This window comes from Fusarium oxysporum, chromosome 2, assembly GCF_000149955.1.
Source record: "Fusarium oxysporum f. sp. lycopersici 4287 chromosome 2, whole genome shotgun sequence".
NCBI classification, from domain to species: Eukaryota; Fungi; Ascomycota; class Sordariomycetes; order Hypocreales; family Nectriaceae; genus Fusarium; species Fusarium oxysporum.
The window spans coordinates 2786624-2803705 of NC_030987.1; the positions used below are offsets into that span (position 1 = coordinate 2786624).

Genomic DNA, 17082 nt, shown 5'->3' on the forward strand with positions numbered 1-17082 from the left:
AGGCATTCATTCACTAACTTTAGGGAGACTTACAGCCAGAGAAGCAAACGGACCACCTGCTCTTGCACCGTCTCGGTACGTACCGTTGCGAAAATTGCACCAGGAACGACGCCTCAACAGAGTATTCACACACCTTGTAAGCCAAAGGTGGTAATATGAATCTCCCAAGCCCTGTGACAGCCAGCCATTCACGACACAGGACCCCTGGGCTTTCGTTAGTCTGTGCGCGATACCAGATGGAAGAAAGAAATGGTTCCAGAATGAGACCACTATCAAATTGTCCTCCCGGCTTCCGGGCCCATCTACATGCCTCAGCACCAGTCAAAGCGAATACATATCGCTTTAGCATTGTCACCGCCTGAAAAGAATCGTATGTGTGTTTATCGACTTTACGGGGATCTCACGGGAATTTGAGGAATCTTCTCAGATCATTTCGAGGTCCCTGGTATTGTCCTTTTTCTTCCCTTGTCAAGGGTCCAGCACTTTGAGGGGGACAGCCCGTCTCTTTTACACACTGCCATTGAAAGCGGTGAAGATCGAAATCAGACCCAATTCGGCCATTGCCACGACTTGTGATTGGCCTACGAGCGACGTCTGTTACGCATATTGAATTGATCTAGATTTGGTTCCTGTAACGCAAAATAACACAGAGTGTTCATGTTTCAGTCTCTGGAGCACCCTTGTTGCTGGCATGTCCCTATCCTAATCACAACAGGTGATTTTTACATTGAACGCGTCCTGTATGGATCAAGTGGCAACATTCAACACAGGGATTTTCAGTCTAGGATCTCATCAAACAAAGCATTGCCGTGAAAGCTCCATCGGATGGCGCTCTCCCGGACGCGAGAGATTTGGAGAAAGTGGTGTGTTCTAAGCAGCGGGTTCAGAAGCGGCCTTTGCGGCCAAATTTTTGAGGTTAGATGGTTACACATCGATAGAGTGCAGATCGCGCCAGGGGCAAAGTATTAGATTATCAACCGATCTACTGGGTCAGAATCAGCCGCCCCTTGCACCAATCGCCCAGTTCCGATGATCTCATGAGGCGTGTCTCTTTTTCGTTTTCGGCTCTCGATTTTAGAAGTTCTGCACGTTCTTCACGCCTCTCCCGCTCGTTCTCGCTAACATTATGAAGTTGTTGCAATTCCAGCAATTCTTGATTGTCTCTTCACATGTATTCCGTTACATCCAATCGGGCACCTTGCAATTGAAATCTTTGTTTTTGACAAAAGATGGTATGACTTGGTTTTCACTGTTCTGTGATGTTCATTTGCTTTTAGATGAAGGACACACGCATTCCAGCTTGGGTTTAGTGTCTCCGTACTCGGTGTTTGAGTACGACCCGAATACGAGGAGAACCTAACAGCAGCGCCGTCTAAAACGGTCTACATTTTAAGGTCTAGGTTAGCCTGCGATTTTATTATCAGTTTGTATGCCCGTGAACGCTTAGTCTTGTATATATGGCTCTGTCTTGGAACTGTTGCAAGCTAGGTCTATCGGTTTAGATTCCAAGATATCTTTGAGATAAGTTGTCTGTTATAGTTGGCCTATCAGTGTTTCACTTCACTCTGTAGCTCAGAAAGATTTGCTATCAATAGGCAAAGCAAAGCAATCACTAAAGCAGCATGGCGGGTTCCATTTTCTCCTATAGAGAATCATCTGAAACTCGAATATCGTAACACTGGAAACATATGTCCAAAGAACACATTCATAGCCACAGTTGATCATGGCATTCTCTTCCACGCATTTGGACAGCGGCAAAATCTAAGTGAACTGCTGCCGAATACGAATAAGTCTCTAATCAGCAACCACACCTTCTTTTCAAGCTTGTGAAACGTCATATTGTGGTTAGATCATTATGCAATGCATTGTGCAAGGAAAGCTGTGTAATTGATGATTACAACGGGTGTCAGCCTTGCAACCATTCAATCCCAGTTTAACTCTGCATCTCGCAACATTTTTGGTTGTTTTCTCATGTACGGAGCCGGGCTGAGCTGATCCGTGTGGCATGATGCAATAAACGTTCCCCACATTTGCTCATCTCCCGCCCGCATTCGTGTTTCGTGTTTAGAGCTTGAGGTACAAGCTCAAGCATACACTCACACTTCTCACCCTCGTCTCGCTTCCATCCGCACGCGATTCGACGCCCGGCGCCAGTTGCGCAGCCCTGCCCCGAATTCTCCGTCGAGCCCCCGTGACTCGGCGCTCATCATCCGGCCGAGAAGCTGCTGGCACCGCCGTTGTCGTTGTTGTCACCCCCGGGTCGTTCGCCGAGCTCTCCACCGATTTTTCGGAGCTACCGTCCCGTCTCATTCCGCGTTATCCCCGGTCTATAGTTGCTCCCTGCAACTTCAGCTGCTGCTGACAGATGCCGTGCTTCACACATCAGCCTTGTCGTTACCAGATCTAAGCAAGCTCATCCTTGGTCCTACCATGACGCTTGTCTCCGAGTTCGTCAACCTCAACACCTGGGCCCTGCTACTATTGCCCCTCACCTTACATAATCCGTCGAGTTACTAACCCTGCTCATAGCCAAGTACGGCGGCTTGATGCTTATCTTGACCGTCTTCCAGTTTTATCCGAAGTTGCTTCAGAGGATGATCAGTCAGAGACCGAAGAGCATGGGTTTGCTGTAGCTACTGCCTTCTCATCCTCGCGTCTTGATCACTTGCTCCGTACCATTCAGTCATTGAGTACTACATCATCCTCGCAACCTCTTCTGCCGGCATGGCGCATCAGGGATCTTCTCATATCATCTGATATCCCTACATCTGCCCACCTCTCAGTGAGAGAGGCACAACCGGGTGATGAGGCTAGAAGCCCATATGAGAATGAGCTGGAGTGGCTGCTTGTGAGCAAGGCCACCATTCAACTCCATGGCGTTGTTCTCAACACACTCCTGGATCAAATTGTCCCTCTCAATGATGACATCTGGTACTGGGATGATGTTTTAGGCTCGTATTCCTACAGCAGCCTCTATGCTGTCCAGAGTTCGCCTTTGCGTGTCTGGGCATGGTCCCAAGAAGTCTACACTGCAACCAAGTTACGCGTTCAAGCTGGTTCTCTTCATCATGCCCCGGGTGAACTTGTGGATTCCACGACATCAAGTCTGTCGCAGCAGTGGACGCAGTTTTATGGTATCGTGCATGATAGTATCCGGGAACGATCAATTGCCAATATTCAACGGAGAGTTTTGTCGCCTGTTGCGTTATCTCGATCCGAAGCACGACGCAAACAGGCCCAGCTCAAGAAACTTCGTGAGATAACGGCAAGCGGACTTGGTGTACTGATGGATGAAGGCCTGCAATTCGGCCTCGACGACGATAAGGCTGAGCTTCAGGACCACCACGATCTCAAGGGCGTCGTCGAACGTAGTGTTGCGCTTATCGATATGGTTCTCAAGGAAGTTTCTACCCTGGACGTCAATATTAGCGATTTTGAGGACAAGGTGTTTGCTGGTGTCGAGGAAGACCCTGAGCTTTCTGTTCACATCGAGGATAGCAACACCGCTGATCGTCCAGCCATTCTAGCCCGACGACTGCTCACCATTATCGACAAGTCCCTCCCTGAACATCTCACTGCAATGCACGCCCTGGCTAAGGAAAATGGTCGACCTTCGACTCTGATTCGATACTGGCTCCCTGCGATTGTTGGTCTTCTCTCTTCGACAACTGTCTTGCGTATTCTGGTCAACCGGAAGGCCGATATCATCGAGTGGTTCGTTGGATTTGGTGAAACTGTTCGTGATTTCTGGTTTAACTGGGTTATTGAACCGACGTCAAAGATTATCTCAACCATTCGGCACGACAAAACCAGCGAGATCGCAATCATGAGTAGGGATAGTCTTAAGGCGGACCGTGAGAGTCTCGAGCGTATGGTTGTTGACTTTGCCCTCGACAAGCCTCACTTTGCCAATGAAACTGGTAGCACCTTGACTGAGACTCAAGTTGCTGATATCCGACACAAGGTTGCCGAGGGTGATGTCACTCCGGTGCTCCGAGCGTTCGAGAAGGATTTGCGTAGCCCTTTCATGGGCACTATTCGTGGAGATCTTGTTCGATCACTCCTCATTCAAGTTCAGAAGACAAAGGTTGACCTTGAGGTCGCCATGACTGGCATCGACTCCCTTCTCAAGAGCCAGGAACTTGTCTTTGGTTTCGTTGGTCTTACTCCCGGTGTCCTCGTCTCTTATAGCATGTTCCAGTATCTGCGCGGTGTTTTTGGCGGCCGCTCTGGCCAACGTCAAACCCACAAAGCTGGCAAGGCCATCCGTGTCCTCCGCAACGTAGACCGCATTCTCTCCGAGGCCCGACCTACAGAGACCAATCTTCTCTCTTATAAGGACCACGGTCTCTTGCTTTCTGAAGTTCATATTCTGAGAGACCTCGTTGATAAGCTCATGCCCCGTGAAATCGCGAGGGAGTTCCTTGAGGATCTCGATGATTTGTCAAACATGAAGGGTATTCAGTTGCAGACCAGGGCACTGGAGCGTATTCGTTGGGCTTATGCGAGATGGCTTCACTAGGCCATCCATGAAAGGTGTTCGTCACAGGTCCAACGACAGCATGTATACTAGCCCTTGCTGGGCAGGTAAAATAGCACCAATGTACTTATACACATAGGTAGATTGCATAAACGAGTCATGATTAGATGGACAAACCCCTTTGATTGGCGCTGGACCTTCTGGAGCTGTAGTGGTATGCTTGCCAAATGTCCTAGTATCAGGAACGACTCTGTGTCGCCATCAGTACACAAAAGCTTGATGCCAACATGCTGGCATCGCTACAGGAGGCTCCACAGGTTGGTTACAACTCTTTATTATAAAGGCTACACTTATTGACACTCCATTTCTCGCATCTCCGATGCTGGGTATACGTGTCCCTTTCCGCACCCTATATATACTCTGTAAGTCTGGGTATTTCACAACCAGTAACTCCCTACCAAACCAACGCCTATGCTATTAGACACACCCCTAGCCAAGTAGCTTGGAAATGTCTGCCGCGCGTGAATTCTCACGCTTTTTGTTTCCCTTCTCTCTGAATGCTTTTGTCACGAGCTCTCGCTTCTCTCCCTGCACATCTAGCACGCGCTCCTCAACCGAACCTTCCATGACGAGTCGGAAGATAGTAGTCTCGCGGGTTTGTCCCAGACGATGGACACGGTCAATAGCCTGGTCCTCGATGGCGGGTGCCCACCCTAAATGTATTAGTATGCTCTAGAAATGTGGTAAATTGGACTTACAGCTGTCAGAGAGGATGACGGTGTCAGCTGCAACGAGGTTAAGACCGACGCTACAAACAGAAAGACTGGCGAGCATCACTCGTGTCTTGGGATCGCTGTCGAGAACCTCTATGGCCTTGTCGCGCTTATCAGCTTTCATGCTGCCGTCAATACGCGTGTAGCCTATGTTTTCTTTCTTGAGCTGCGCCTCAACAATATTGAGAAACGCAGTCCACTGAGAAAACACAACCACCTTTGATCCCTCCTTATTCATCGTCGCCTTCAAAATTTGCAGCATCGCTTCTGTTTTGGAACTCTGCGAGTCGGCGTCAAAATCACGTGTATCATCGCCTGCGTCTTCGGGCGCTGGTTCAAGAAGACTGTTCTCGTCCAGCTTGTTGCGACACATTGGGCATTTGTGCTGTATTTGGATAGCGCGCAGGATGCAGTTTCTGCAGAAGACGTGTTTGCAGGTCGTGATGACAGGGTCGTTCGGGTTGTCATAGCAGATGGCACATTCTTCCTGGCTTTCGATGTATAGGCGGAGAGCTTCTTGGAGAAGACCGCGGTTCTTGGCGTTAAGGGGAACAACCTCATGCTCGTCGAGGAGTTTGAGGATATCACTAACACGTTCTCTACAGAGAGTCCAGTGATTGCAGCTAGGCATCTTTAGTAGAGTCCTACGATGGTGGGATCTGAACTTACATTTGTCGAAGACGAAGAAGCCGTTCAAGGACGTTCTGGAACCGTCCCTTCTGTCCTGATTGTGAGCCTGCCTGCCACTGCTCGAGTTCACCTCTCGCCTCATCCCTATAATCGTCAGCGCCCATTTCAGAGACCCAAGGCTTCGTGAACCTACAGCAAAGCATCGTACTTGCGCTTCTCATCCTTGCGGAATGGAATTCTGTGAACATACTCCTTCTTGGCCGGCAATTTGAGATCTATAAACTTCATGTCCTTCCTACGGCGCAGACAAAGGTCATGCATGAGGGCTTGAAGAAGTACTTCGCCATGGCTTTCACCATTGGCCAGTTTACGAGTGATTTGGGCATTAAAGATTTCGAATTCCTCGATACCGCCAGTGATGTGGAGGAACTTGACCAGGGAGTGAAGGTCCTTGACTGAGTTTACGCTATATAGGATTAGCCGCTGTTTCATGTCATCAAAAAGGAGGACTTACATAGGTGTTCCTGTCAGAACCCAGCGAGACTCTGCGTTAATCTCACAAGCTGCTATGGCTACCTTTGTCCTGGAATTTCGGATGGTATGACCCTCATCAAGAACAACTCGCCGCCACTTAATTTTCGGAGAACTTATGGCTCTGGGAACGCTCGAGTCTCGCTCTCTGGCAAGTCTTCCATAGCTGGTGATCACAACATCATATTTCTGAAGTTGCAATGGGTGTAACTTATCACCTCCGTGGTAGACGAAGATGCTAGGTTGCTGGTCTCCTTTGACATGGCGCCTGATCTGCTGACTCCAGTTGCTCATGACACTGACGGGCGCAACGATAAGAGTTGGACCCTTGCCACCAGTGAGGATTAAGCTGATGATCTGAAGGGTCTTTCCGAGGCCCATATCATCTGCAAGAATACCGCCTGAAAGGAGTTTTGGAGCTGTGCCTGTGACAAAGCCGGATGCGATATTGTGGAAACGGTTATTGGATTCATGAAGCCAGAGCTGCACTGGCTCTTTGGAGCCTTTGGTAGGGAGCTGAGGGTTTTCTTTGGAGGTCATCCACGCAAGGCCCTGCGATAAGCCAGTCAGTAAAATGCGCTTCTCGCTGAGGAAGAGACAAACCTGTAATTGGTATGGCAGAAGCTGTGCCTTGAGCTGTTCGGGCTGCTCAGCCATTGGCATCTTCGCAAGCTCATCCTCGCCAATAGCAAGTGACTTGATCGCGTCTCCGCCTTTGCGCATCTCAACCGCCTCACTCTTCTGGAGAACATTGTCCATCGTGATCTCAGGCTTCTGTGGAACAGTAAGGTCTTGGCCAAGACCATGAGTCGAGCTGCCATTCACAAGACCCATCGCTGCCTTCCTACGGGCTTCAGCTTCCTTTCTAGTGTTCTTGAGCTCCGTAGCCTTGACAAGCCTATCCCTCTTGAGTGATTCTCCGATTCTGGAGCGCTCCTCCGGGTCGCTAGGTCCATAGAAGAAGAGCTTAACTGGACAGTCGTAGTAGCCTTTCTCTCCTGTGAGCTGGGCTTCGAGGACAACGTCGCCACGATCCTGATTTCGCGTTAGACATGGAAATGATGAACGGCGCAACGTTTCGTCTTACCACATATGGGGCGATCTTCTCAACAACCTTTCGAGGAAGATGGCCGATTTGATCACCGACAACGTTGTCAACCCGAATGGCATTGGAGTCGTACTGAGATGTCAGAAGTCAATTTCCAGGCCATGTCGCAGGAGAGACAGAGAATGAGACCACTTGGAGTAGCACGAACCTGGTTGTTAGGCTCTCGCCTGCAAAGAACGTTTTCTGTAAACTTGTGAGTCTTTGTCGTGTAACCTGAAGCACGAAAACGTACCACCTGCTGAAGCATATCCTCTGTAGTACCTCACACCAACAATCTTCCCATCTGTTCATGTTAGTGACATGAATGAAGCGTGATGGAAGTGTCGTACCAAAGGTTCCGTAAAGTTCAAGAGGGGGGCCATCATCATCTTGCGTCAAGTCAAGGTAATCCGGTTCAGCGGTAGATGAGGGCGCAGCTTGCGATGAAGAACTCCCATAGACGCTTGTTCCACCTTGTCCAGGGGAATGTTGCTGTTGGTTGTGGTGACCGTTAGGGGCGGGCCGTTTCTGACGCGTCTCAGACTCATCGTCACCCGTAAGGTCGATGAGGTCGTGCGCGCGTTTGGCAGGTCTTCGTGGCATTTTGACGATGCAAAATTTGTGACACGATGAGAAGCGAAAGAAGCAAGAGAGGCTCTTCTCCTTTTTGATGAATTTTTAAAAGTGAAACGTTTCCCCTCACGATTGCGTTTCCTTCGCCTTGGATGTGATCTCGCATCACAGAATTAATTGCTTCTTGGAGATGGTGCGGTTCAATCGGATAACCCGGGATGTTAAACACTAAATAGAAGCGCATGGAAATGTCCATGTAATGAACAATGTAGCCAGTATAAAATCGGAGGAAGGCTTCATCCGAGTTTATTTATTTATTTCCTTTTTTGGATTGCATTGTTCTACTGTGATGTGCATGACAAGTGAATGGCAGACATTTCAAGGTACGCGGGCGACTACCACGACAGACCTTACGTCACTGCCTTGCGGTTGAGACCATTCCAACTCATTGGATCATTAATAACTGCACAATACGCCTCCTCGGTGAAATAGAAAACAAGCGCCACTGTTAACTGGAAGTATCTTTTCATCCGATATTGTAAATTCTTCATTGAGTGCCGATCTGCTTGTTATGAATAACAAGTTAATGATGTAATTGTTGGGATCTCTCTCTTACAGGAGTTGGACTCGAGACAACAAACAATCCAGTTGTAGCCCAGACCGCAATTATCTCGAATTTTATTATGGGAAAAAGTAGGGACGTGGCACAGCCAGTGACAATACCACAATAGATCTGACTTTCGCGGAGAATTATTCACTGCAGTCCTGATTCCCACTCAATCAACGTTGGGAAAATTGGACGGGAGGGGCCCGATGCAACCCTTTTCTGGTGGCCCGCTATACTGGCCCTGGAAACGTGTCAGGTACACGAGCCATTATGGGCAGACAAAGGCTTGGCTTTACATGGGCACGATATTGAGAGTTTTTACTTACCTCTGTTAAAACAGTCCAATTAATACTACTTATCAAAGCGTCTAACTGATCTGAGTCGCCTTAGCACTCTTGGAGATATACAACCATGTAAGGCTGGTGCCAAGTTTGGGTCACCACTGTTAGTGCGCACGATAGAGAGAAATGCAGCAGCAAAGAGTTTTCATTATCCAAGCTACATAAGTTTTATATGCTAGTCCAGAAAAAAGGAAATCCCATCCGTTTTTGACAGCCCGTCAATTGTTGGGCATTGCTCGGGCGTTCACCATTCTCGTTATATCATCACATGGCCACCAGCCGTATCCTGCGACCAACCGCCAAGTACAGTCTCAGTGTTGGAACCCACACTTGTCTAGTAAAGACCGACGACGATGTCACCCTTGACGCGGGCAGTCAGGTGAACCTCGGCCTCAAGGTCGAGCTTGATACCCACGAGGAGGGCAGCGGACTTCTGAGCACCGTTCTCGTCTGTGGCACCCTTGAGGAGTTGACCTAAGACTGTGTGAGTAGGGGAAAGATGAAGGCAGGTGAGTAAGTTACATACCAGCAGGCTGGGAGAGGCCAGTGGAGGTGGGCAGAGGAACAACGAATTGCTGCTTCTGGCTGCGGCGACCACCTCGAGCCTGACCATCGGAGTCAGAGTCGGAGGCGTAGGCGGGCTTGGACAGACTATTAATGACAAAGAATGTTAGCTATTGCTTGAGAACTGAACGATGAGTTGCTTACGCGGTAGAGTTGCGAACAGGAGCAGGAGAAGAGGGAAGATTGGCAAAGGGAAGCTCAGAAGTGGGAGGGGGAGAAGTGGTGCTAAGTTAGTCAGTGTGAGGACTCCATTGGTGTTGAGACTGAGCCATTGAGGGGAGTGAAGATGATATGAAGCAAAAGGGAATGCTTACGAAGTAGGGGCAGACATTGTGCTGGATTGTATTGGACAAACTTGTCAAAAGTTGTTGAGTGTTTGGAGTGGTGATCGGAGCTGGGGGCTCAAGTAGATGATTGTTGGTTGACTGGTTTGGATGGTGAGTGCTGATGAGAAAAGTTGAGTTGAAGGCGACGGAGAGGCCATCTTATATACACGATTTGGCCTCAGTCAAGGGTGACATTCTTCAATGTGCAAGTCGTGATAGCTGTGTCTTGTCTGTCGCAGGGTACCTCGCACGCGAAACATCCCGACGAACGACGAGAATGTCGACCGGGCCTGGCAAGCAGAACCCGGCAACTCAAAATGGCTGCTGATGAGCTGTCAACCCGTACATGCTGTCTCACACTGATGCACGCTTAGCTGCCTACCTAGGTTCTAGGTTGACGAGTATATCTGCGTTGCGGTGGATATTGACATTTTCTGGGGGTGTCGTGCCCCACGACGCATACAAGGTGGTCCCGGGGGGAAAGCCTTCAGCCGCAGATCTTCAGATTCGAGAACGTCTGGGTTTCTAGGGGCCTTTCCAGCTGTTACGGGTATTGAGATCCGGTATGGAGAATGGGCTGAGATGGAAGCGTCACGGTTACAGACCGGGGTTACTTTTGTGCTGTAGAAACGAGAGAGGAGCTATGGAGTGACACGTATCGTATCCCGCGATATCGTCCGATGTTGGTAGGTGCTCTGGTGGCGCTAGTTACAGATGTTGTCCTGGGGAAACAAGGAGAGCGGGAGTTGTTGATTGTGCTCAGACTCTACTGAGATGACGAAGACACTGCTGGCAGTTGGCCAATTGACTCTGTCAAGACAACTTATTCGCTCCAGTAACCGTGCAGTATACTAAGTTGACTGTTTTATGAACAAAATACGTTCAATTAACGTCAAATAACCTCAATTCGTCGAAACACAACGTTTCTTCAAAAGGGTGGCAGAATCTCTAGCCCATCAACAAGGGTCCTTTAACACCCTCCAGCTAAGCATTTAAGCCTCTAAGGACGGGGTTTAAAACGGGGGTGGCTTACGGGAAGTCAGGGATATCCGTGCTTGAGTTATGTTTCGCATCATGTCCCTCTGTCCAATCTCGATCACACATACAGGGATCAGGTCCCCTTCGATTAACTTTGTTTTTTCAACACTGTAGCACTCGGATCGAAGGATGGCATGATTCTGTCGGGAAACACCGGCAGTCCGACATGTCCGACACGCATCATCCTGGTTTATACAACCGATGTGCGTGTTTGAAATTTCTTGGCTGGGGGTGTCTCTTCAGCTGATCAGAACAATCAGCTAAGGTACAATGTGATAATACCTGATATATAGCTTGCCACTTTGTATAATCTCGCTCAGAGATTACTGAGAGTATCCTGGAATAACACACCCCTTCTTCTGTGCGTGTCTCGCATTCAACCCATCCCAATAATTTTTCAGAATATTCCCTGTTTTGTTTACTATTATTTTTTGCCGCCGTGAATATCGCCACTTGTCCGACGACGTTCAATGTCGTCCCCATCTCCAAACGTTAACTCTGCATCTTCATCTCCCAACGTTGATTCCTCATCACAATCCCAACAAGACTCGACCCAAAGCACACTCCAGCAACTCTTCGGCGGCTTGTGCAAGCAGAAGCTCTTAGAAGAAGTTGATAAGCTCAAGGAAGCTGTCCAGAAAGACGACCCGCAGAAAGTCATCATGTCTTTACCCATGCTTCTAGCTTTGACTGTCTGCCCAGCTATGCTGGGTACGCAAGAAGCTATCAGACAGTCTCAGGCAAAGACGAAGCGCGAAGAACACCGTGGCCGACGCTGCAACTTGGTTGTCTCTTGTGTCAAGCCGAGTATCAGATCTCGAGATATCAACAACAAGCTTGTTGTCTTGAAAGACTCAAAGGTCAGTCCTTGTGCTTTTAAAGCTATGCAGTATGATAGCTAACATCAGAACAGCTTTATATCGCCAATGAACACCCACTATACAACCATGATCCTAAAAACAATGTCAGCAAAGGCTACGCCTTTTCAGGATACTTCCTCCCCTTCCCAGACACAGAGTACGAGGGTCTCGTCACTACTATCAGTGATGACCCTCCTTTCTTGAACTGGATCTACATTGACAAGAAGACATATGAAGTCAAGTACGGTGTTCGTGCCGATACAGAGGGTCACATCACTGGTCCATTTGACTGCACCAAGCAAGACCGTCGCATGACCTGTGAGGGCTGGGAGGGCTTCTGCGCTGTCGAAGAACTCCCCGGCATCTGGGCTCTGTACTACGACCGCGACGATGATGGCCTCAAGTCAAAGGTCGCCATGGGTACTCGCGTGCTAGAAGTAGAGCTCACCAGGCGAGAGAAGAAGGAGCCCAAGCCTGCAGGAGAACCTGAACAGCCCATGACCATGGATGAGAAGATGAAGCAGCACAAAGAGCAAACCGCCAAAGACGAGGCCGACCGTGCTGCATTTGTCGCAACTGGCCGTCATCCAGGTGCTGAGCCACCTTCCCCAGCTTATAAGCCTGAGCAGAAGAAGAACGGGCTCCTGGATCCAGACTCCAAGGAAGCTAAGCGCCAGCGCATCGCCGATGCCCTGAGCCGCCTAAATATTGATAGCCCAACCAGGAGTGAAGGAGGGTCAGATGGAAGTATTTTGACGAGTCTGAGCCAGGACTTCTCTATATTCTCAATGGCCAAGAAGTTGACTGGGGACGAGGGTGGTACAGTGGCTAGTTCAGTTTGGGAGCCAGAGAAAGAGAAGGATAAGAATCACAAGAAAAACGATTCTACGAGTGAGGCGGGATCGTATAGGAAGCCTACTGTTGAAGATGCTACATCATGATAGAATATTTTGTTCGGTAGGGTATTTCTTTCACATTCGTTTGGTCACTGGCGTTTGGGATCAATGATATTACGGAGAAAGAAACTATCATGTACACTGGATCTACTCGAGGATTTACGGTTATTCTTATGGCCAACATTAGGGCATGTACTGTAATGATAGTGTCAAATTGATTTGAGTTATCTGAGAACCTTATCCACGTTTCGAGTGCCTAATTAACCAGCAAGCGATGCCTCCAACCATGAAACTTATTCTCAATTGGTTTCATAGCCTAATTGATATCCTTGCAAAGTTAATTGATGATAATTTCTACAGTAAGACGTCACTGATGAGCTGTCTAGCATAAGGACCATGCATCCGGTTTCTATCCGGTCGCCCTCAGAACCGCCACAACCGCCCCGGGAACAAGGACCAGATTTAATGCATAATTCTGCAAGGACAAGTATTCGTTGCCATGCGCCATTGAGAAAAAATCCGGGGGCGCATGCATGCTGCAGGAGGAGTTGCAGCATCCATTTCGCAAGCCTCACTCTGTCAGATCATGTGTATCACGGAGAAGTTTAGAAATGCTCTACTGAGCCGAAGGATTCGATGAAGATTTGAAAACATATGGATTCCTCTAATTGTTTGAAAATTGGGAAAACATATGATGATATACTAGAATCTTTCGATTTCCTGTGACTGTGTTTCAGACTAAACCTCACGCGACAAAACATGTCTCGCAGATCGGTAACGAAGTGTTTCTTCCACGACCCCTTAGAATCCCGCTACGACCTTAAAAATCTGACAACGGAGGGTAGATCATGTAACCCTCCTACTTCTGGAACAAGGTGTCGCCATTGGATGTTGAGATTTCTTCCCCAGACCGTGAAGCAGGGGTGAAGCAAGTACAGGGACTAGGATCTGGGGAGATCTATCGGAATAGATTCGGAAATGATGTGCTGCTGCGCGCATATCCGGTGCATGTTTGCGCTGGCAGGTTTGATTCCAGAATAAATTCCGGACGGACGGTTATGCGTGACATCTGAAAGTGAGACATTTGTCCTTGAACCCGATATATTCCGCCATGAGAGTGCACGTTGAGAGAACGGGTCTGACTGATATCTCAGCGCTCAACATCAAAAAGAAAAGAAAGAAGATGTTTCCCCGTCTACGAGTGGATACTGTCTTACTCGTGATCTATTTGAAGTTACAGCTTCATCCACTCTCTCAGCCCCAGCTGAACCTTGTCGGCGTTAATCTCCTACCCGCCTCGATTTGTCAACTTGCACTCGATCAGATGTCGCCCATCTCATCCCGCACCCGCAGAGCCGCTCTGACATGCATATTAATATCCCGCCTCGGAGCCGGAGACAGGTCCTTTTGACATGCAGCAGCGGAGATGAGCCGGGCCTTTGTCCAAGACATGGGCAATTTTCCCACTTCTCCCTCCACTTGCCGGTCCTTCATTGGAAAATTCGTGGAGTAGATGCGTGTTTTCTGCATCCATGGCCATCATAAGTCCTTGTTGTTTCGATATTCAGCTGCTGGATACTTGGATCGTGATACTGGTTCAAGGGTTGGTTCGCTGAAATCAACAAAAGCAAATATGAAGTAGCATTTCGTATTCAGCTTCGGCATATCCACACTTCGTTGGCATTAAACTCCACATGCCAACCCTGTCTGCATATTGGATCAATACCAACCTCTTTTATTAATGCCGCCTGGAAAGTCTACCTCGGTTATTGGTGCGCCATTCATCTTTGGCTGTTGCAGGATGAGAGCTACAAGTCTAAGAGCCCAACTGCTCACACTTTGAGGTTACTTTATATGCTCCTTTTCTCGTCAGAAACCATTACAGTCCTCTCTAGAACCTCCTTGAACCATATCATGGTTTGAATATATTCGCCGTGGAGGGACTCCGTGTCTATTATCGGACGTCAACTCCCTAGACCTTTTATAACGCCAATGTCTCTCTAATGAGCGGTTAGCTCTGAGGCGAACCTGACTATAACCTGTGTGACTACAAATCATTATCCATGAATTTTGCATACATCGTTTAATTACAGAATGAACAACGTCACCAGCTTGTCGTAGGCCAAAACATCCTTTTGAGGCAAGAGGCTCAAATATGCAGAACTAGAATGATATAGCCAGCGTAAATGTAAGAGACAGGGTCGGGTATGGTTGAGACGTTGATATGGAGTTGGTTTTATGACCAGACTGAGAATACCTCCCGTGTCGTTCTAAGGCCCATCGATACAGACATGCAGAAGCACCTAAAACAGGCAAGAATATATAGAATACGTCTTCAAATGCAACCGCTCTTGAGGATATGACGAAGGGGCCAAGGTTAAACTTTCGGCCACGAGTCTCGACTCAGGGAACACCTTTAGCTTACAGTTTAGCCATTGAAGATTGAACTTAGGATGAACTACAGACCTGAAGTTGAAGTTGTGTAAACAGAGTTGGATAATAGAGACACATGCTCTAAGCATATGTCATCTGATGTCGTAATCGGGAATGATTCATGGTGAACTTTCAATGTGAGCTTACAAACACGACAACTGAGGTGTTGTGTATTCAAAAGCCATTCAAGAAAAGCCCAAAAATTGAAAAGGCAAGCATTTGGCTTAAACATGAGGGTACTAGATGAGTTTTATGTCTAAGAATGTATAAAGATCCGGCCGAAGACTGCTTGATATCACTCGAGTTTGTGAATTGCAACTTTGGGTGGCTTTCTTGATATGAATGAGGCAGCTGTGTCGTCGAACGACCCAGAGATTCTTCACGAGATATGAAATTACGAGAAAACATCTAGGAGTCTGGCCTCTTCCACAGATTCTTCTAGATCAGAAGAGGATCGCATAAGATAGTCATCGCTCTAGAATGATTCCCGACTACTGAAATGATCGTTGTTAAATCAATGAAATGAAACAGTGCTCAAGCACTATTGATTCGGCAATGGCACCAGAGCTTGTGGTGCAGGGTATGTCAAATGTTTTCGATAGAGACAAGGGCTACAATAATAACATAGAGCAGCTATATTGACGGTGATAAGGAGGTAAGTGTTAATTCTAAACCTTAAGTGCACTCTTAAAAACATGTACTAGTAAAATCATTATTTGACGAGGCATAGAATTGTTTCCTGTTTGTTCACCTTAATCCTTATCAGCATCAATGATGATGATGGTGATGCATCCCCACTGTTGTAAAACACCACGGTGACGCGAGTGTGGAGTTGTCGCGTGCAAGATGACGGAGGCTTACGTGGCTGTGCCGCTACGTACAGTCTGGCTAGAACTTCGACGGGCCTGAAGATCAGACCTTGATTAGCAGCACTAGCTGATCCTTCGATGGTTTCAGAGCTAACATCGCAAATCCGAGGCTATCTCAAGGCTAGTCAACGTCCGGGCGTTCAACGGTCACTAGCTTCTGGCAAAAAGATGATCAAAATGGTAATAAGTATATAAAATAGACAGACAATGTCTTAGACGTGTCAAAGAATACTGTTGAACATATATGTGTAAATATCCAAGGAAGTGCAAATGGAGCCCCAACGCCGCCAACCCAAGTCATATGTCGTTCATTGTTTTCCGATATGAACAACAACCTAGAGGTCATAGTCGTTATTTAGTTCCTGAGAATGTTAGCGATGATCAAGGCGATAATTGTTGTTCAACTTACAGCAAGCAAAGAGTAAGATCACCGTGGATTCTCGCCTTAAGCTGAATCTCAATCTCAAGGTTCAATTCAAGATGCAGGGAGAGGGCATCACTCTTTCCACCACCACCCTGTTGCTGCTGCTGTTGCATCTGTTGCTGTTGTTGCTGCTGCATTTGTTGCTGCTGCAACTGCTGCTGCTGAGCGTTGTAGTTGCTTTGGGCCATCTGGCTGTTGTCCTGCTCGTCATCGTAGTCTTCGAATCGGGCGCGTCGCTTGCGTCGCTCGGACTTTTGCTTCTTGGTCTTTGTCTTTCGCACGGGCTTCTCCTGCTCGAGCTGCTCCTCCTCGAGATCGCTTCTTTGCTCAGCCTGGTGGTGTTAGTGATTGAGCTACCAGTAAGTATACCTGGGTACATACGGATGATGACGACATATTGCGGCCCGGGAATAAGATCAAAGTGTAAATGGGAGGAGGGAAGAAAGTGTTGGAATGAAGATGTAGAGAGAAGGATACAGAAAAACTCCACCAGAAGATAGAATATTTTTAAATGTCTAGAATCAAAGCCGATTTCCTGATTTCTCCTTTCTCCGCAAATGCAAACAGGATCCATCATCGAGATTGGAAAGAGGCTGACGTGCACATCGTCATAATAGCGACGCTGCCATGATTTACCGCTAGAATCAAGT

General features: G+C 47.9%; 5 protein-coding genes across 6 annotated transcripts; 2 read left to right on the forward strand and 3 right to left on the reverse strand.

Annotated features, from left to right (window-relative positions):
* The first annotated feature begins 1940 nt into the window (after positions 1-1940).
* On the forward strand, positions 1941-4853 carry FOXG_08224 (uncharacterized protein). Its single transcript, XM_018387037.1, has 2 exons — positions 1941-2447; positions 2530-4853. Exons 1-2 carry the CDS (start codon positions 2431-2433, stop codon positions 4520-4522), a joined length of 2010 nt encoding a protein of 669 aa, XP_018244834.1. The 5' UTR covers positions 1941-2430; the 3' UTR covers positions 4523-4853.
* Positions 4779-8414, reverse strand: FOXG_08225 (uncharacterized protein). The gene is made up of 10 exons (XM_018387038.1): positions 7852-8414; positions 7755-7805; positions 7671-7705; positions 7502-7594; positions 7018-7449; positions 6398-6966; positions 6077-6349; positions 5923-6027; positions 5239-5876; positions 4779-5193 (listed from the first exon to the last, which is right to left on the reverse strand). The coding sequence occupies exons 1-10, from the start codon at positions 8102-8104 to the stop codon at positions 4970-4972; spliced, it is 2673 nt and encodes an 890-aa protein (XP_018244835.1). The 5' UTR covers positions 8105-8414; the 3' UTR covers positions 4779-4969.
* Positions 8415-9149: 735 nt separating this feature from the next.
* FOXG_08226 (uncharacterized protein) lies at positions 9150-10617 on the reverse strand. 2 transcript variants are annotated; one of them, XM_018387039.1, is made up of 4 exons: positions 9901-10617; positions 9731-9811; positions 9549-9673; positions 9150-9496 (listed from the first exon to the last, which is right to left on the reverse strand). In XM_018387039.1, the coding sequence occupies exons 1-4, from the start codon at positions 9915-9917 to the stop codon at positions 9357-9359; spliced, it is 363 nt and encodes a 120-aa protein (XP_018244836.1). In that variant the 5' UTR covers positions 9918-10617; the 3' UTR covers positions 9150-9356. The 2 variants fall into 2 exon arrangements, with proteins under 2 accessions (XP_018244836.1, XP_018244837.1); XM_018387040.1 differs by lacking the exon at positions 9731-9811.
* A 531-nt stretch (positions 10618-11148) lies between these two features.
* On the forward strand, positions 11149-12952 carry FOXG_08227 (uncharacterized protein). Its single transcript, XM_018387041.1, has 2 exons — positions 11149-11810; positions 11864-12952. Exons 1-2 carry the CDS (start codon positions 11421-11423, stop codon positions 12749-12751), a joined length of 1278 nt encoding a protein of 425 aa, XP_018244838.1. The 5' UTR covers positions 11149-11420; the 3' UTR covers positions 12752-12952.
* Positions 12953-15751: 2799 nt separating this feature from the next.
* On the reverse strand, positions 15752-17031 carry FOXG_08228 (uncharacterized protein). Its single transcript, XM_018387042.1, has 3 exons — positions 16814-17031; positions 16418-16764; positions 15752-16370 (listed from the first exon to the last, which is right to left on the reverse strand). Exons 1-3 carry the CDS (start codon positions 16826-16828, stop codon positions 16364-16366), a joined length of 369 nt encoding a protein of 122 aa, XP_018244839.1. The 5' UTR covers positions 16829-17031; the 3' UTR covers positions 15752-16363.
* Between the last annotated feature and the right edge of the window lie 51 nt (positions 17032-17082).